The sequence below is a fragment of the Salvelinus alpinus genome, chromosome 14 (assembly GCF_045679555.1).
Source record: "Salvelinus alpinus chromosome 14, SLU_Salpinus.1, whole genome shotgun sequence".
Lineage (NCBI taxonomy): Eukaryota > Metazoa > Chordata > Actinopteri > Salmoniformes > Salmonidae > Salvelinus > Salvelinus alpinus.
The window spans coordinates 31,724,084-31,738,510 of NC_092099.1; the positions used below are offsets into that span (position 1 = coordinate 31,724,084).

At 42.2% G+C, this 14,427-nt stretch overlaps 1 protein-coding gene and 1 pseudogene across 3 annotated transcripts; one reads left to right on the forward strand and one right to left on the reverse strand.

Annotated features, from left to right (window-relative positions):
• Window positions 1-806: 806 nt before the first annotated feature.
• LOC139538785 (histone deacetylase complex subunit SAP18-like) lies at window positions 807-5,703 on the reverse strand (annotated as a pseudogene).
• Window positions 5,673-10,299, forward strand: LOC139538784 (uncharacterized). Of its 3 annotated transcripts, none has more exons than XM_071341216.1 (3): window positions 5,673-6,017; window positions 6,230-7,065; window positions 8,551-10,299. In XM_071341216.1, the coding sequence occupies exons 1-3, from the start codon at window positions 5,840-5,842 to the stop codon at window positions 9,034-9,036; spliced, it is 1,500 nt and encodes a 499-aa protein (XP_071197317.1). In that variant the 5' UTR covers window positions 5,673-5,839; the 3' UTR covers window positions 9,037-10,299. The 3 variants fall into 3 exon arrangements, with proteins under 3 accessions (XP_071197317.1, XP_071197318.1, XP_071197319.1); XM_071341217.1 differs by having other exon boundaries at window positions 8,554-10,299; XM_071341218.1 differs by having other exon boundaries at window positions 8,608-10,299.
• Window positions 10,300-14,427: the final 4,128 nt, after the last annotated feature.

Consider the following 14,427-nt stretch of genomic DNA (forward strand, 5'->3'; position numbering starts at 1 on the left):
GTTATTGGGAAGCGGAAACGGAGTAAAAATGGCTCAGCCGCAAAGTGGTAGGCCAGAAGTTCACAGATCGAGACTGCCGAGTGCTGAAGCGCGTACAAATAGTCTGTCCTCGGTTGCAACTCACTACAGAGTTCCAAACTGCCTCTGGAAGCAACGTCATTACAATATTTGTTCTTCGGGAGCTTCATGAAATGGGTTTCCATGGCCGAGTAGCCACACACAAGCCTAAGATGACCATGCTCAATACCAAGCGTCGGCTGGAGTGGTTTTAAGCTCACCGCCATTGGACTCCGGAAATGTGTTCTCTGGAGTGATGAATCACACTTCACCATCTGGCAGTCCGACGGACGAATCCGGGTATGGCGGACACCAGGAGAATGCTACCTGCCCCTATGCATTTTGCCAACTGTAAAGTTTGTTGGAGGAATAATGGTCTGGGGCTGTTTTTTCATGGTTCAGATATCAATGTGGAAGAACTTGACTGGCATACACAGAGCCCTGACCTCAACCTCATCAAACAGCTTTGGTATGAATTGGAACGCCGACTGCGAACCAGGTTCTAATCGCCCAACCTCACTAATACTCTTGTGGCTGAATAGAAGCAAATCCCCACACAATGTTACAACATCTAGTGGAAAACCTAGATAGATAGATGTATATCCCTCTTTATCTATATGACCTCCATAATATAAATACATTATTATGAGCATGATGGCTTAGTTTAGGAATGAGAGATCTTTGCAACAATCAAGCTAAATTACAGGTCAGAATTATAAAATGCATACAAACTACACCAATTGTAAATTAAACATTTTAATTCAAAAACATAACCAAAGGAGGACATGTTAGTACAATTGATTTGTACTTGAACACAATTTGAATATTCTTTTTTTTTTTTACTCTGTAAAAACCTGGATCTCCTATCATACAATTTCTATGCGATTGTGGGACCTTTAAACCAGACAGGCCCTCTGGTATCAATAGGGTCTCATGCGCCCTGGTAGAAGGGGTGCTCTGTTGGGAGGGGTGATGGCGATGTCCAGGTAGTTTCCAATCCAAAATCGATGTGACTGTAAGGTCATGGCATAATCTGAACCCTTCTGTTCAGACACTGTGTTGCCTATCTCCTTCACCCTGAAACAAACCAATAGGAACCATATTAAGTGTTTTCTGTGTCTTCATTGATCTTACAAGGCAGTTCTGTGAATGAAAATCATCAGTTACCTGTAACCTTGTCGCTTAGGTTCAATGTAGACTATGGCAAAGCCAAAACATGTGCCTTTTTTCCGAGCTTCAGGGTAGACTTCTTTCACAAGACTTGTGAGCTCTTTCAGCGTAGCGTTCAACCTGAATTAAATGAAATATAGTTTCATAAACAAAGGGGAGGGACAGATTCTGAATGTAATTTTAGGTATTCTGACCGACATCGTCTAATCTAGTGTCTATTCTGAAAAGCTGGTGATTGATAGTCTTACCAGGTGTAAATCTGGAGCTCGCTGGAAGGAACGTTCCCTCTACCAAACTCGTGCATCCTGTGATGCCTGCCACTAGTGGTGGTGAATACTCTCAGAAGTGGACACGTCTGTAGGCAAAAATATTTTACACACATTGATTCCGACACAATCATCAGAACTCCAATACATGCAAGCCTGCCGCTGCGTACAAAGCCATAGGCATTTCTTTATGCCTCCCACTGTTTGGCCACCTGTGACTTTTTCAATCTTCCACCTAAAAAGCTACTGGGTGTGCAGGCTTATCCTCCAGCCCTATAACACCTGATTCAACTAATCAAGGTCCTGCGAAGCAGCTGGAAAGTAGAATCAGGTATGTTATAGCATGGCTGGTTCAAACGCCTGTAGAAAGGTAGCACAAGTCTTCAGTCAAGCTCAGTGGTTCCCAAACTTTTTACTGTCCCGTACCCCTTCAAACATTCAACCTCCAGCTGCGTACCCCCTGTAGCACCAGGGTCAGTGCACTCTCAAATGTTGTGTTTTTTGCCATCGTAAGCCTGCCACACACACACACACACTATACGATACGATACATTTATTAAACATATGAATGAGTGAGTTTGTCACAACCTGGCTCGTGGGAAGTGATAGAGCTCTTATAGGACCAGGGCACAAATAATAATATAATAATCAATAATTTTGTGCTTTATTTAGCCGTCTTACATATAAAACCTTACTTGTTCATCAAAAATTGTGAATAACTCACCACAGGTTAATGAGAAGGGTGTGCTTGAAAGGATGCACATAACTCTGCAATGTTGGGTTGTATTTGAGAGTCTCAGTCTTAATAAATATTCCACAAACAGTCTGTGCCTGTATTTAATTTTCATGCTAGTGTGGGCCGAGAATCCACTCTCACATAGGTATGTGGTTGCAAAGGGCATTAGTGTCTTAACCACACAATTTGCCAAGACAGGATACTGTGAGCGCAGCCCTATCCAGAAATCTGGCAGTGGCTTCTGATTTGAATTCAATTTTCACAGAACAGCTTGTTGCAATTTCGATGAGGCTCTCTTGTTCAGATATCAGAAAGTGGACTGTAGGCAGGGCATGAAAGGGATAACGAATCCAGTTGTTTGTGTCGTCCATTTCTGGAAAGTACTTAGTATTTAGTAGAGCCTCCTTTTGCTAAAATAATAGCCTCTAGATGCTTCCCCATAGCCTCTAATGAGTGTCTGGATTCTGGATGAAGGTATTTTGGACCATTCCTCCAAAACATCTCCAGTTCAGTTAGGTTTGATGGTTGCCGAGCATGGACAGCCTGCTTCAAATCATCCCACAGATTCTCAATGATATTCAGGTCTGGGATGGCCATTCCAGAACATTGTACTTGTTCCTCTGCATAAATGCCCGGGTAGATTTTGAGCAGTGTTTTGGGTCGTTGTCTTGTTGAAATATCCAGCGCCGGCGTAACTTAAACTTTGTGACTGATTCTTCAACATTATTCCCAAGAATCTGCTGATATTGAGTGGAATCCATGTGACCCTCAACTTTAACAAGATTCCCAGTACCGGCACTGGCCACACAGCCCCACAGCATGATGGAACCCCCACCAAATTTTACTGTGGGTAGCAAGTGTTTTTCTTGGAACGCTGTGTTTTCATCCCTTGTTATGACCAAATAACTCAATCTTTGTTTCATCAGTCCACAGCACCTTATTCCAAAATGAAGCTGGCTTGTCCAAATGTGCATTTGCATACCTCAAGCGACTCTGTTTGTGGCGTGTGTGCAGAAAAGGCTTCTTCCGCATCACTCTCCCATACAGCTTCTCCTTGTGCAAAGTGCGCTGAATTGTTGAATGATGCACAGTGACACCATCTGCAGCAAGATGATGTTGTAGGTCTTTGGAGGTGGTCTGTGGGCTGTTTTGGACCGTTCTCACCATCCTTCGCCTTTGCCTCTCCGATATTTTACTTGGCCTGCCACTTCTGGCCTTAACAAGAACTGTGCCTGTGGTCTTCCATTTCCTCACTATGTTCCTCACAGTGGACACTGACAGCTTAAATCTCTGCGATAGCTTTTTGTAGCCTTCCTCTAAACCATAATGTTGAACAATCTTTGTTTTCAGGTCATTTGAGAGTTGTTTTGAGGCCCCCATGTTGCCACTCTTCAGAGGAGAGTCAAAGAGACAACAACTTGCAATTGGCCACCTTTAAATACCTTTTCTCATGATTGAATGCACTTGTCTATGAAGTTCAAGGCTTAATGAGCTCACCAAACCAATTGTGTGTTCCAATTAATCAGTGCTAAGTAGTTACAGGTATTCAAATCAACAGAATGACACATTTTTGCATAGCCTATTTTTCACCTCTGATTTAATTTCATACAACTTAATATTGCTACACTAAAAATCTTTGTCTGGACAATACCCCAGTTCTCAGCTTTTATTAGAAAATGAATGGCATGCCACTGTGATCATTTTCTGTGACGACAGAGTAAATTATTATGCAGCCTCAGAGGGGTGCCCAAACGTTTTCATACGACTGTAGATACCAACACATCTTGACCACCAAAGTCCATTTGATGTCACAAAGCTGTCCAGTACTTTAAAAATATCCTCTCCTGTTGTCTTGGTTTCCAATGGTTTGCAGAAGAGGATGTCTTCCTTAATTGACCCCCCATAAACGTAACGGACATATACCAGGAGCTGTGCCAGGCCCGCCACGTCTGTTGACTCATCCAGCTGTAACGCATAGAATTCACTGGCTTGTATGCAAAGCAGTAATTGTTTCAAAACATCTCCAGCCATGTCACTGAGGCGTTGTGAAACAGTGTTGTTTGATGAAGTCATTGTCTGTATAGTTTTTGGCCTTTTCCCCAAGCATGGTCCCAGCCATATCCGCGGCAGCAGGAAGAATTAAGTACACCACAATAGTATGGTGCTTGCCTGTCCTAGTCACTCGGTAGCTCACCATATAAAGATGCTTCTAGCCCCTTCTTATTAATGGTATCTGTTGCTTTTATACATGTCTTACTCTCGCTCAAAAAACTAGTGGCTTATTTTTTAAATTGGCATGTTTCGTTTCTAAATGTCTGCGCAAGACTGAAGGTTTCATCCATGAGAGGGTAACAGTTAAGGTGATTGGATGTTCATTATTTGACTAGGCTACCTGTATTTGACAGTGTTGTTATTTTGCTGAACACTAGATGGTTTAATTTTATTTTTGGCAGTGAAACATGGCTACTCAGGTGACAAAAAACCCTCACCCAAATGTATAGCCCCCTTGGAAAATATAAATGGACTGTTTGAAAATTTTAAGAATTCTTTTTTGAAAAAATGTAATAACATTTTTTTTTTTATGTGAATCACATTTTTATTTGGCGTACCCGTGGGGGGGATGTCTTCCTTAATTGACCCCCCATAAACGTAACGGACATATACCAGGAGCTGTGCCAGGCCCACCACGTCTGTTGACTCATCCAACTGTAACACATAGAATTCACTGGCTTTGCGTACACCAGTTTGGGAATACCTGGTATAGCTAACAGAACAACATGGCATGAGTGCTTCAAAACCAATAATGTATATAAACCTTGGATTACTGATGCTATGTATTGGCCATCGAGAGGCCATATTGTCACTCCCCAGTGGGAGCAGTCCTCCATAGGAATTCTACAGTATTTCAATTAATGTTTTCAGTACAATTACATGTATTTTTGTTATAGTGGGAACAGTAAGTCTTAAAACGTATACTTTAATTAAGGAACATTTTATATATTTAGATTTTTTTGTTTAGCTCACCATTTTAAATGATGCATTAAGGTGTCTAATATAATAAATGTGGCTAAAACGAATGTACACATGAATAAATCAATTTCTATAGGTTCCAAAATATGTTTTACAATTGTAGGGGAGCACCAAGATGGTGGCACCGTGGCTTCAATTTAGCGGCCCCTGTCGGTTATCTAGTGTATATAAACCACTGCTCAAAACCTAGCTAACCAGCCAGCTAGCTGTAGCTAGCGTTCCGAACTAACATTATCCAAATGCAGTTGGTTAGCTAGTAGCTACCTTCTCTCTGTCAACAGGTTTTTCAGGTTCTTTCTTAATTTCTTATTGTGTGACTCTTGATTCCACAGCCATGCTTGACAGCGTTTGATAATTTAGCTAAATTGTAAGTGGAACTTTCAACGAGTAGCAGCAGAAAATAAATACTAGTCGCGTGCTGATGACGTCGGATAAACGTTATAAAACAGAGCCTCCTCGACGAATCACGCCACTGGAAATGTGAAACGAGGCCACAAAAAGTATCTTTACTAATTTGCCAACAGCCACCATTTTGGGAGTCAGAATTGTATTGGAAAACCACCACCCTTTGGGCCTTATTATGGTACACACGTGCGTGGTGGCTGGCTGTCGGAATAGAAGAATACCAGGCACATCATTGTCTTTTTACCGTTTCCCACGCGATCCCGACAGAAAGCAGCGTTGGATAGCTGCTGTGAACCGAGAAGGCTGGCTGCCAAACGACGGGAGCAGGCTGTGTAGTACTCATTTCATCTCAGGTGCGCAGCCAACGTTGTCAATAAAACAGTCCATAAATTATCAATGTGCCATTCAATTCACTTTTGAACTTTTCCCAACCAGCACCTGACCACCATATAAAACGTGAATGCTATTCTTTACTTTTTTTTACTAGAAATCACTGCAGCTGTATGTTCTAATGTGATTGTGCATGATGCCTCACTAAAGTTTCTCTCTTTTTCTTCAACTCCAGGTAAACAGGTGAAGAATCCACGCTCGCCAGACTATGTTCCCTCAGTATTTACATCAGCTCCCCTATCCCCGGAGTCAGAAATTAAGGAAGAGACTGCTGCCTTTGAAATCTCAGACAAGCAGGAAGCCCAGGTGGAGGCGGCCAACGCCTTGCTCTTCCTGCAGGGCCAGGGTAGGTCTGTGGTCGACCGGAGACCAAGCCAGGAGGACCATGACGTGGCCCAGAGTGCATCCTCATCCTCTACCAGTGACAATGGTGAGGAATCTGAACCAGTGTCAAGTGACAGCAAAGACAGGGGAGGGAAGCCCGGCAAAAGGTCAGCCGCAGAGCCTGACAACTATGAGGACGTGCTCAAGATCTTGAAGAAGGAGAACCGGGCTCTCCGGGAGTCTGTGGATAAATTGTCACTCTCAGAGACCTCATTCCGGAACGACCCAGAGAAGGTCAGGTTTTACACTGGCTTGCCCAACTACTTTGTATTTGAGACAGTCATGTGGCTCCTCGCACCACACATGAATGGGACCAAGAACATGGTCAAGCTCTCCATGTTTCAGCAGCTGCTGCTGACACTAATGCGTCTTCGACTTGACCTCAAGAATCAGGACTTGGCCTACCGCTTCGGCGTGAAGGTTGGCACGGTGACCAGGACGGTGCTCAGAATGGTTAATGTCATGTCCACCACGCTAGTACCCACGGCTGTCTTCTGGCCCTCCAGGGCTGAGCTCCGCAAGAACCTCCCGGCAGCTCTCCACTCGACCTACCCTGACTGTGCCGTGATCATAGACTGCTTCAGGGTGACCTTGGAGAAACCCGGGTCAGAAGTTAACTTGTTGTGTGTGAGTATCTGTCCTGTCTAATTTGGTATATATGATATATCCTGTGGTAAATATATCCTGTTATACAGTACCAGTCAAAAGTTTGGACACACCTACTCATTCAAGTTTTTTTTTTTTTTTTTACTATTTTCTAAATTGTAGAATAATAGTGAAGACAAACTATGAAATGACACATATGGAATCGTGTAGTAAACATTTTATATTTGAGATTCTTCAAAGTAGCCACCCGTTGCCTTGGTAGCGTTGCACACCCTTGACATTCTCTCAACCAGCTTCATGAGGTAGTCACCTGGAATGCATTTCAATTAACAGGTGTGGAATTTCTTTCCTTAATGCGTTTGAGCCAATCAGTTGTGTAGTAACAATGTAGGGGTGGTATACAGAAGATGGCCCTAATTGGTAAAAGACCAAATACATATTATGGCAAGAACAGCTCAAATAAGCAAAGAGACAGTCCATCATTACTTTAAGTCATGAAGGTCAGTCAATCTGGAAATTTTCAAGAACTTTCAAAGTTGCAAGTGCTATGTTGAAACTGGCTCTTATGAGGACCGCCACAGGAAAGGAAGACCCAGAGTTACCTCTGCTGCAGAGGATAAGTTCATCAGAGTTACCAGCCTCAGCAATTGCAGCCCAAATAATTGCTTCAGAGTTCAAGTAACAGACACATCTCAACATCAACTGTTCAGATGAGACTGCGTGAATCAGGCCTTCGTGGTTGAATTGCTGCAAAGAAACCACGACAATGGACATTCGAGTACAAATTTGAGATTTTTGCTTCCAACCGCAGTGTCTTTGTAAGACACAGAGTAGGTGAACGGATGATCTTTGCATGTGTGGTTCCCACCGTGAAGCGTGGGGGTGCTTTGCTGGTGACACTGTATGTGATTTATTTAGAATTCAAGGCACACTTAACCAGCATGGCTACCACAGCATTCTGCAGCGATACGCCATCCCATCTAGTTTGCGCTTAGTGGGACTATAATTTGTTTTTCAACAGGACAATGACCCTAAACACACATCCAGGCTGTGTAAAGGCTATTTGACCAAGATGGAGTGCTGCATCAGATGACCTGGCGTCCACAATCACCCGACCTCAACCCAGTTGAGATGGTTTGGGATGAGTTGGACCACAGAGTGAAGGAAAAGCAGCCAAGTGCTCAGCATATGTGGGAAGGTCTTCGAGACTGTTGGAAAAGCATTCCAGGTGAAGCTGAAGAGTGTGCAAAAGCTGTCATCACAGCAAAGGGTGGCTACTTTGAAGAAATGTAAATATAAAATATATTTTGATTTGTTACAATTTTTTGGTTACTACATGACTCCATATGTGTTATTTCACATGTCTTCACTATTATTCTACAATGTAGAAAATAGTACAAATAAAGAAAAACCCTTGAATGAATAGGTGTGTCCAAACCTTTGACTGGTACTGCCTGTCATTATTTAAACCCAGAAAAAATTGCTCCTTGAATTTACTTGAACCAGCAGGGGGCGTCAGCAGGGAGCAACACTCTGAAATACATGATAGGCATGGCCCCGCAGGGCGTAGTCACTTTTGTCTCCAGGGGGTCGCCGGGGAGTGTCAGCGACAAGAGCCTGGCAGAGGGGTGTGGCTTCCTGGGCAAGCTCCTCCCAGGAGACGTGGTCCTGGCCGATAAGGATTTGGACATTGGTGAGTCGGTGGCGGCCCATGGTGCCCTGCTGAAAATCACTGGCTGCGATGGCGGAGAGGGGTCTGAAGGGAGCGAAGATGTCTCGCTGACAGACATTTCCCCAGAGAGGCTGAGTGTGCGGAGGCATGTGGAGAGGGTCGTCTCTATGGTGAAGCTAAGGTACTCCATGCTGACTGGCCCAGTGGAGGTCCCCTTCACGGCCGCTGAGCGGTCATCCAACATTTTCACTTTTGATAAGATTGTGCAGGTTGCCTGTGCCTTAAACAACCTGTGTATATCTGCTGCTCCCCTAGAGTGACTCACACTAGTGCTGCTCCATACGAGCATTGATAGCCACTTTAATTCTTGAACACTTAAAGAATCTATATTTTGGATGCAAATGGTATGTTGTAGAAGTGCCCAGACACTTTTCTTGCAAAACTTACCCCAACCAGCGATAGAGGTTCTCATGCTCATTCTGCAGTTCCAGGGCATGAAAAGAAAACATGAACAAAATCCCCAACATCACCCAAATACGTCCTTTTAGGTGTTTTGTAATTTGTGTAATTCAGAACTTTATCTGCAACGTTTAATTCCGTTTTGTACGGCTCGAGAGATACTTCTGTGTGTGCATGTGATGGCTAACATGGAGCAGCCAGATGGATAGGTTTACCGCATCATATGGAATACAACGTTGTGGATAAAGTTTGAAATGACACAATTGCATGTGTACAACATCTAAAGACCTGCATCTGAATGCATTTGTTTTTTTGTTGCTTTTATCCACACACTGGCACTGCAGAACAAATATGAGGTAGGTTATCACTGGTTGGGGTAAGGTACTCAAAAACAAGTGAAATTGCAAAAAAAGTGTCTGGGCATTTGGCCATATGCATCCAAAATATAGATTTAGTTCCTTTAAACATCCTAGCTCCATTCTACAATTCCACTCTTAGATGCTGGAGAGGGGAACTTTTTATTTTTTCAACAGATAACTTTCAGAGGGATATTTGATGAATCAATTTATCACAATATTTTCGCTGTATTAATATTTTTGCCCCTCTGGATGTGAGTGAGAATTTGAATTACTGAGCTCATCAGCTTTTTTGAAATGTGGATATATTTCAGAAGGACATTCCAACAGTTCCAAGTATTCTATGATTGAATGTACATTGTGGTTTTCGACCATTACTTGGTTCTCAGAGACATTTGCGTTACTTACAATGGATCGAACAGTAGCCTACCGTTTTCCTCAGGTGTTAGTGCTTTAGTTTGAAATGCTGGTACTGCTGTAACAAAACAGATGTATTTTTACATGACACAATGCCTTCCATTTCATATGACTAACCACGTTTCCATCCGCAGTTTTTATGCGAGTAAAGTCATACTGTATAAAAAAAATATCATGACAGTTTTGATGGAAACTGGAAGTTTCGGTACAGTTTTATAAATGCTGAATGATAATTTGTTAGTTCGACATGGTGGGATATTTTAGTGTCGGTAAAATTAATTATGTGAGATATGGCGGCGGAAACGCCTTTATGCTCAAATATTGATATAATAAACATCAAATTGAAGTAAATTTGGAGTCACGCGATGATATGTTGTGTGGTCTTCCCACTCCGACTCGGGAAACCATGCCGTTTATTAGGCTACAGATGAAATAAATTATGATGAACTTAACAGGGTAGTGGAAGTGCACTGTGATCTTGATGCTCCTTTCCAATAAATATCGAGTCTTATTCTGGTGACATGATAATCGATGCTTGACTTCCGTTTGACAAATATATTTTTCTCGCTCTTATCCTTAATAATCTCATCACAGCCTACCCACACTTTATCTACGAGCTGTTGTCTAGAGCGCACGTGCCAAGGCCAGAATAGGCACATTTGCTATTTAAAGCCACAGTTTTTGTGACATAACTATTGGCAGAGTTGAAAATGCGATGGAAACATATTGAACTTTAGATTTGTATTCAGTACATGAAAACATAAGCGAAAAAGTACATTTTGTGTGTACATCATCACGAACTGATTTTTATCCGTAAAAAAGTAAATTTGGTGGAAATGCACCACTGGGAAGATTTGTATATTTTCCTTATGCAGATTCTAGAGTATTCGTATGAAAATCTGTCGCCAATTGGATAGAAATATAGATCATGTCTAACTGTCCTCAACAAGTACTAATGTAGGCTAAAACTTTTTGTCACTTATGTTGTGGTTTATACATTCTCTGAGCATGAGTTAAGTGTATTTATGTTTTCACGTCCAGTTTGTTCATGTTAATAGTGCTGACTGGTGTCAGTCTGTAAGGACTGTCTGTAATGTCTTTGGTTCTGTTGATTGAGAGGTGCTGGGAATTTAATGATGCAGTTTAGGTGCCTCTTTGTAGAATCTGAGAGTGAAATACTTTTCCACTTGTCTCTAACATGTAGGCTCAGCATTCCCGAACAGTTCCATTACAAATCAGAATGTTGAACAAACTTAATTTAAATTTACTTTACGTGTGTCTGAGGTAATCTGATACAAAATCCAGAGGGAAGTGTGTTAAACCCGACCTTCAGTACCCTGGTCTGTATATCGGTTGTATTTTTAATACCGATGCAATTCGTGTAACCGATGTGAAATGGTTAGCGGTGGTGCGCGCTAATCGCCTTTCAAACGGTGACGTCACTCGCTTTGAGACCTTGAAGTAGTGGTTCCCTGTTACATTCGCATGTGACAAACACTTGCACAATATGGTGGCAAACACTTCCAGCAGATTGCGAAGAAACGTGCTATGGACTCCTACATTTGGTTACAGTCGGCTACTGTTTACATATTGTGCATCACATGCAATGCGTCAAGAGAGAAAATAATAAAAAGTCGCGTAAACAACAATACTGTGGACACCCTACCACCACCTCTACGACTCCCCAAATACGCTAAAACGGATGCGCGCACACATACACACCACCTCATTGCAGAGTCCTACTAGGAAGACTACATTTGCGTTCTAGAGGACTGCCATGAGCACGATGCTGCTCATTTGCATATAAGTACCTATTTTGTTTGAATATAGAAGGTCATGTGTAGGAACTTGAATATTTGAGTGATCTTTCTACTGTGTGCAGCCGTGGGATGATGCGGCGCACTCTACGCTGATAAGACTAGTCTTTGCCATGTTACAGCCCTATTCGGACGGGTATTACTAGAGACGTTGGTTTTGTAATTATCCAAGCATGTGCGTTATTCCAGAGAACGATTCACACAGGATTAGTTTTTCCAAATTGTCCCCTGTAATTCTTATTTTTTCCAACGCCAGTAGGTTTTTATTGTAGGCGAGAATGTCAACATGATAGATATGCGATAATAGGCTACACTGAACACGTGCTTGGCTGCCAAATGTAAAGGTCTCCCCATACATTTACATGGATGAAGTGTGATCATAATCATTATTTTAGCGATCCATCCATGGTAGACGTCCTTACTAATAACAATTCCCCACATCTAGCTGATTTGAGATGCTGGACTGTATTTGCACTTGGCAACTTCACTCTCTCATCCATAACTAGTCATTTCCCAAAAAGTTTAATGGGGATGCTGCTTTGCGATCTATTGCATAGGACAGGGCTCTCCAAACCTGTTCGTGGAGAGCTACCATTCTGTAGGTTTTCACTCCAAACCTAATCTAGCGCATCCGATTCAATACTTAGCTGGTTGATAAACTAAATCAGGTTAGTTACAACTTGGGTTGGAGAGAACCTACAGGATGGTAGCTCTCCAGGAACAGGGTTGGAGAGCCCTGTCCATGGACATCAATAGCCAGGCAGGGTTGTATTAAATGAGCGATAGACAATACTTTGTATTGCACATTTAGGCCTAATTAAAGTGATGCATTTGGCGATGTTAAACTTTAATTCACTGGCTAAACTATTCTTCATAGTGCCATACTCGGAGCCTAATATAAACTTTATTCTACTTTTGAATTTACGAGGCATCGCTAAATATATCCTGCGCGCACGATTCTGACCATTTCTGTCTGCCTCGATCCTCTTCCTCGCCTGCGCCTCTTTCTCTTCACTATGAACAACGCCAGTGTTTGGTCTTCTGTCTGTTGCATGTAGAATAGTTTACCTACTAATTGATATCCCCTACTTTAATTAACTTGCGCAAACCAAGAAATTGCGAAATACAGCATTGCGATAGCCTAAATAGTTTGATTACCTATGTACGGATCTGACGTTTGCCTGTGCACCTCCATCATTCGCTCTCATGCTAGCTCGCTCTTTCTTTCTTTTCTGTGAAAGATGCGAGAGTTTGTTCTCGAAATAGACTACGGAAAATAGTTTCCCCCGTTGCAAAAATACTGAATCTTGAGTCGATTCCGAAGCTTGACACCCAAAAATGTGAGTCGACTCCCTACCTAGGTGTCAGAGACATGCTATAGCACAACATGCTTTCTTCTCATTGCTTAAATGCACAGCATAGGCATGTATTTAATTAATTTGCTATTCATGCGTTAAAGCTCTGACACACTGGTAGGATTGTCAAACGTTTGCCTGCCGACAGTATTTAGCACCTCTGAATGGTGTCAGCCGTCAATCTCTTTTGTGTTCACACAGCAAAGACCTTGAAAGTTGTCAGCCACTCAACCATATTAAAATACTCCAAACCAGAAGGTGGCAATGCGTATCTGTGCATATTGCTTATGGTCTAGCTATCTGCGCTAATGTTGCTATTTTGTAGAAAGCCCTTGTTGATACTAGCTAGATGACGAGAACACAATTTAATTCCCTCTCCATAATCCCATAGCCAAAATGTTTTTGCTAGCTAACCTTGGCATATTCACCAGCTAGCACAATGAGCTAGCTAGCTAAGGACACTGGACTAACTAACTCTGCAGTTAGCTAATCCATTGTGATTGAATTATGTCAATACTAGTTAGTGGTTAGCTATCTTGGAGGAAGTATTTAGTGTTGTGTGCATTTAGTTAGCTTGCTAGCTACGCTACATTCCCATAGCCTACATTGCATATGAAGTGTGACTGGCTCATCCATGGATGTAAGGAGAAAATGCCCTATTTCACCCCCCCCCCCCTCTCCCTCCCCCTTTTCGGCTTGCACACATGGGGGTTCATGCTCTCTAGTTGGCTCAAAGTGACGTTGTTGGCCACTGACAAGAGTATAGATTCTACAAGTACAATCATTAGACTAGGTCGGCATGCAGCAGGTACAGCTTTTCTTCTGTCAACAGAAAGAACGACATCCTACTGTTATTCATTTCAAAAGATTAATTTGTTGCACTACTCTTGTGTTATTTAGCTGTGCAATGTTCTTGTGTATGAAAAGCATTTAAGACCCATAGCCTACCCTATTCCATGATGCAAATTATTGTCAAGGGTTATTGGTTGTGTTCATTATTTGTCCATGAATATAAACCAAATATTAATATATTGAGTGTGGTTCATATTATTCTTGTACAGAACACATTTTTTTGGTTTTGCTAAATGCAAGAATCACTGCCAAGTTGTATTATTATATAGCTAAATGCATGTAGGAAGCACCGCCTATAATATGTTTGGCGCTGACGTGCATTTGTTCCTCACGTGACTCCTGGAATGTTAACAATGCAGTAAGTGTCGTCCAATTTTGTACTGAATTCTAATTCTGCCTGGAGTTGGGAGAAAATGGAGTCTCTTCATGATATTTACTCGGGCCTACCGTTAAGA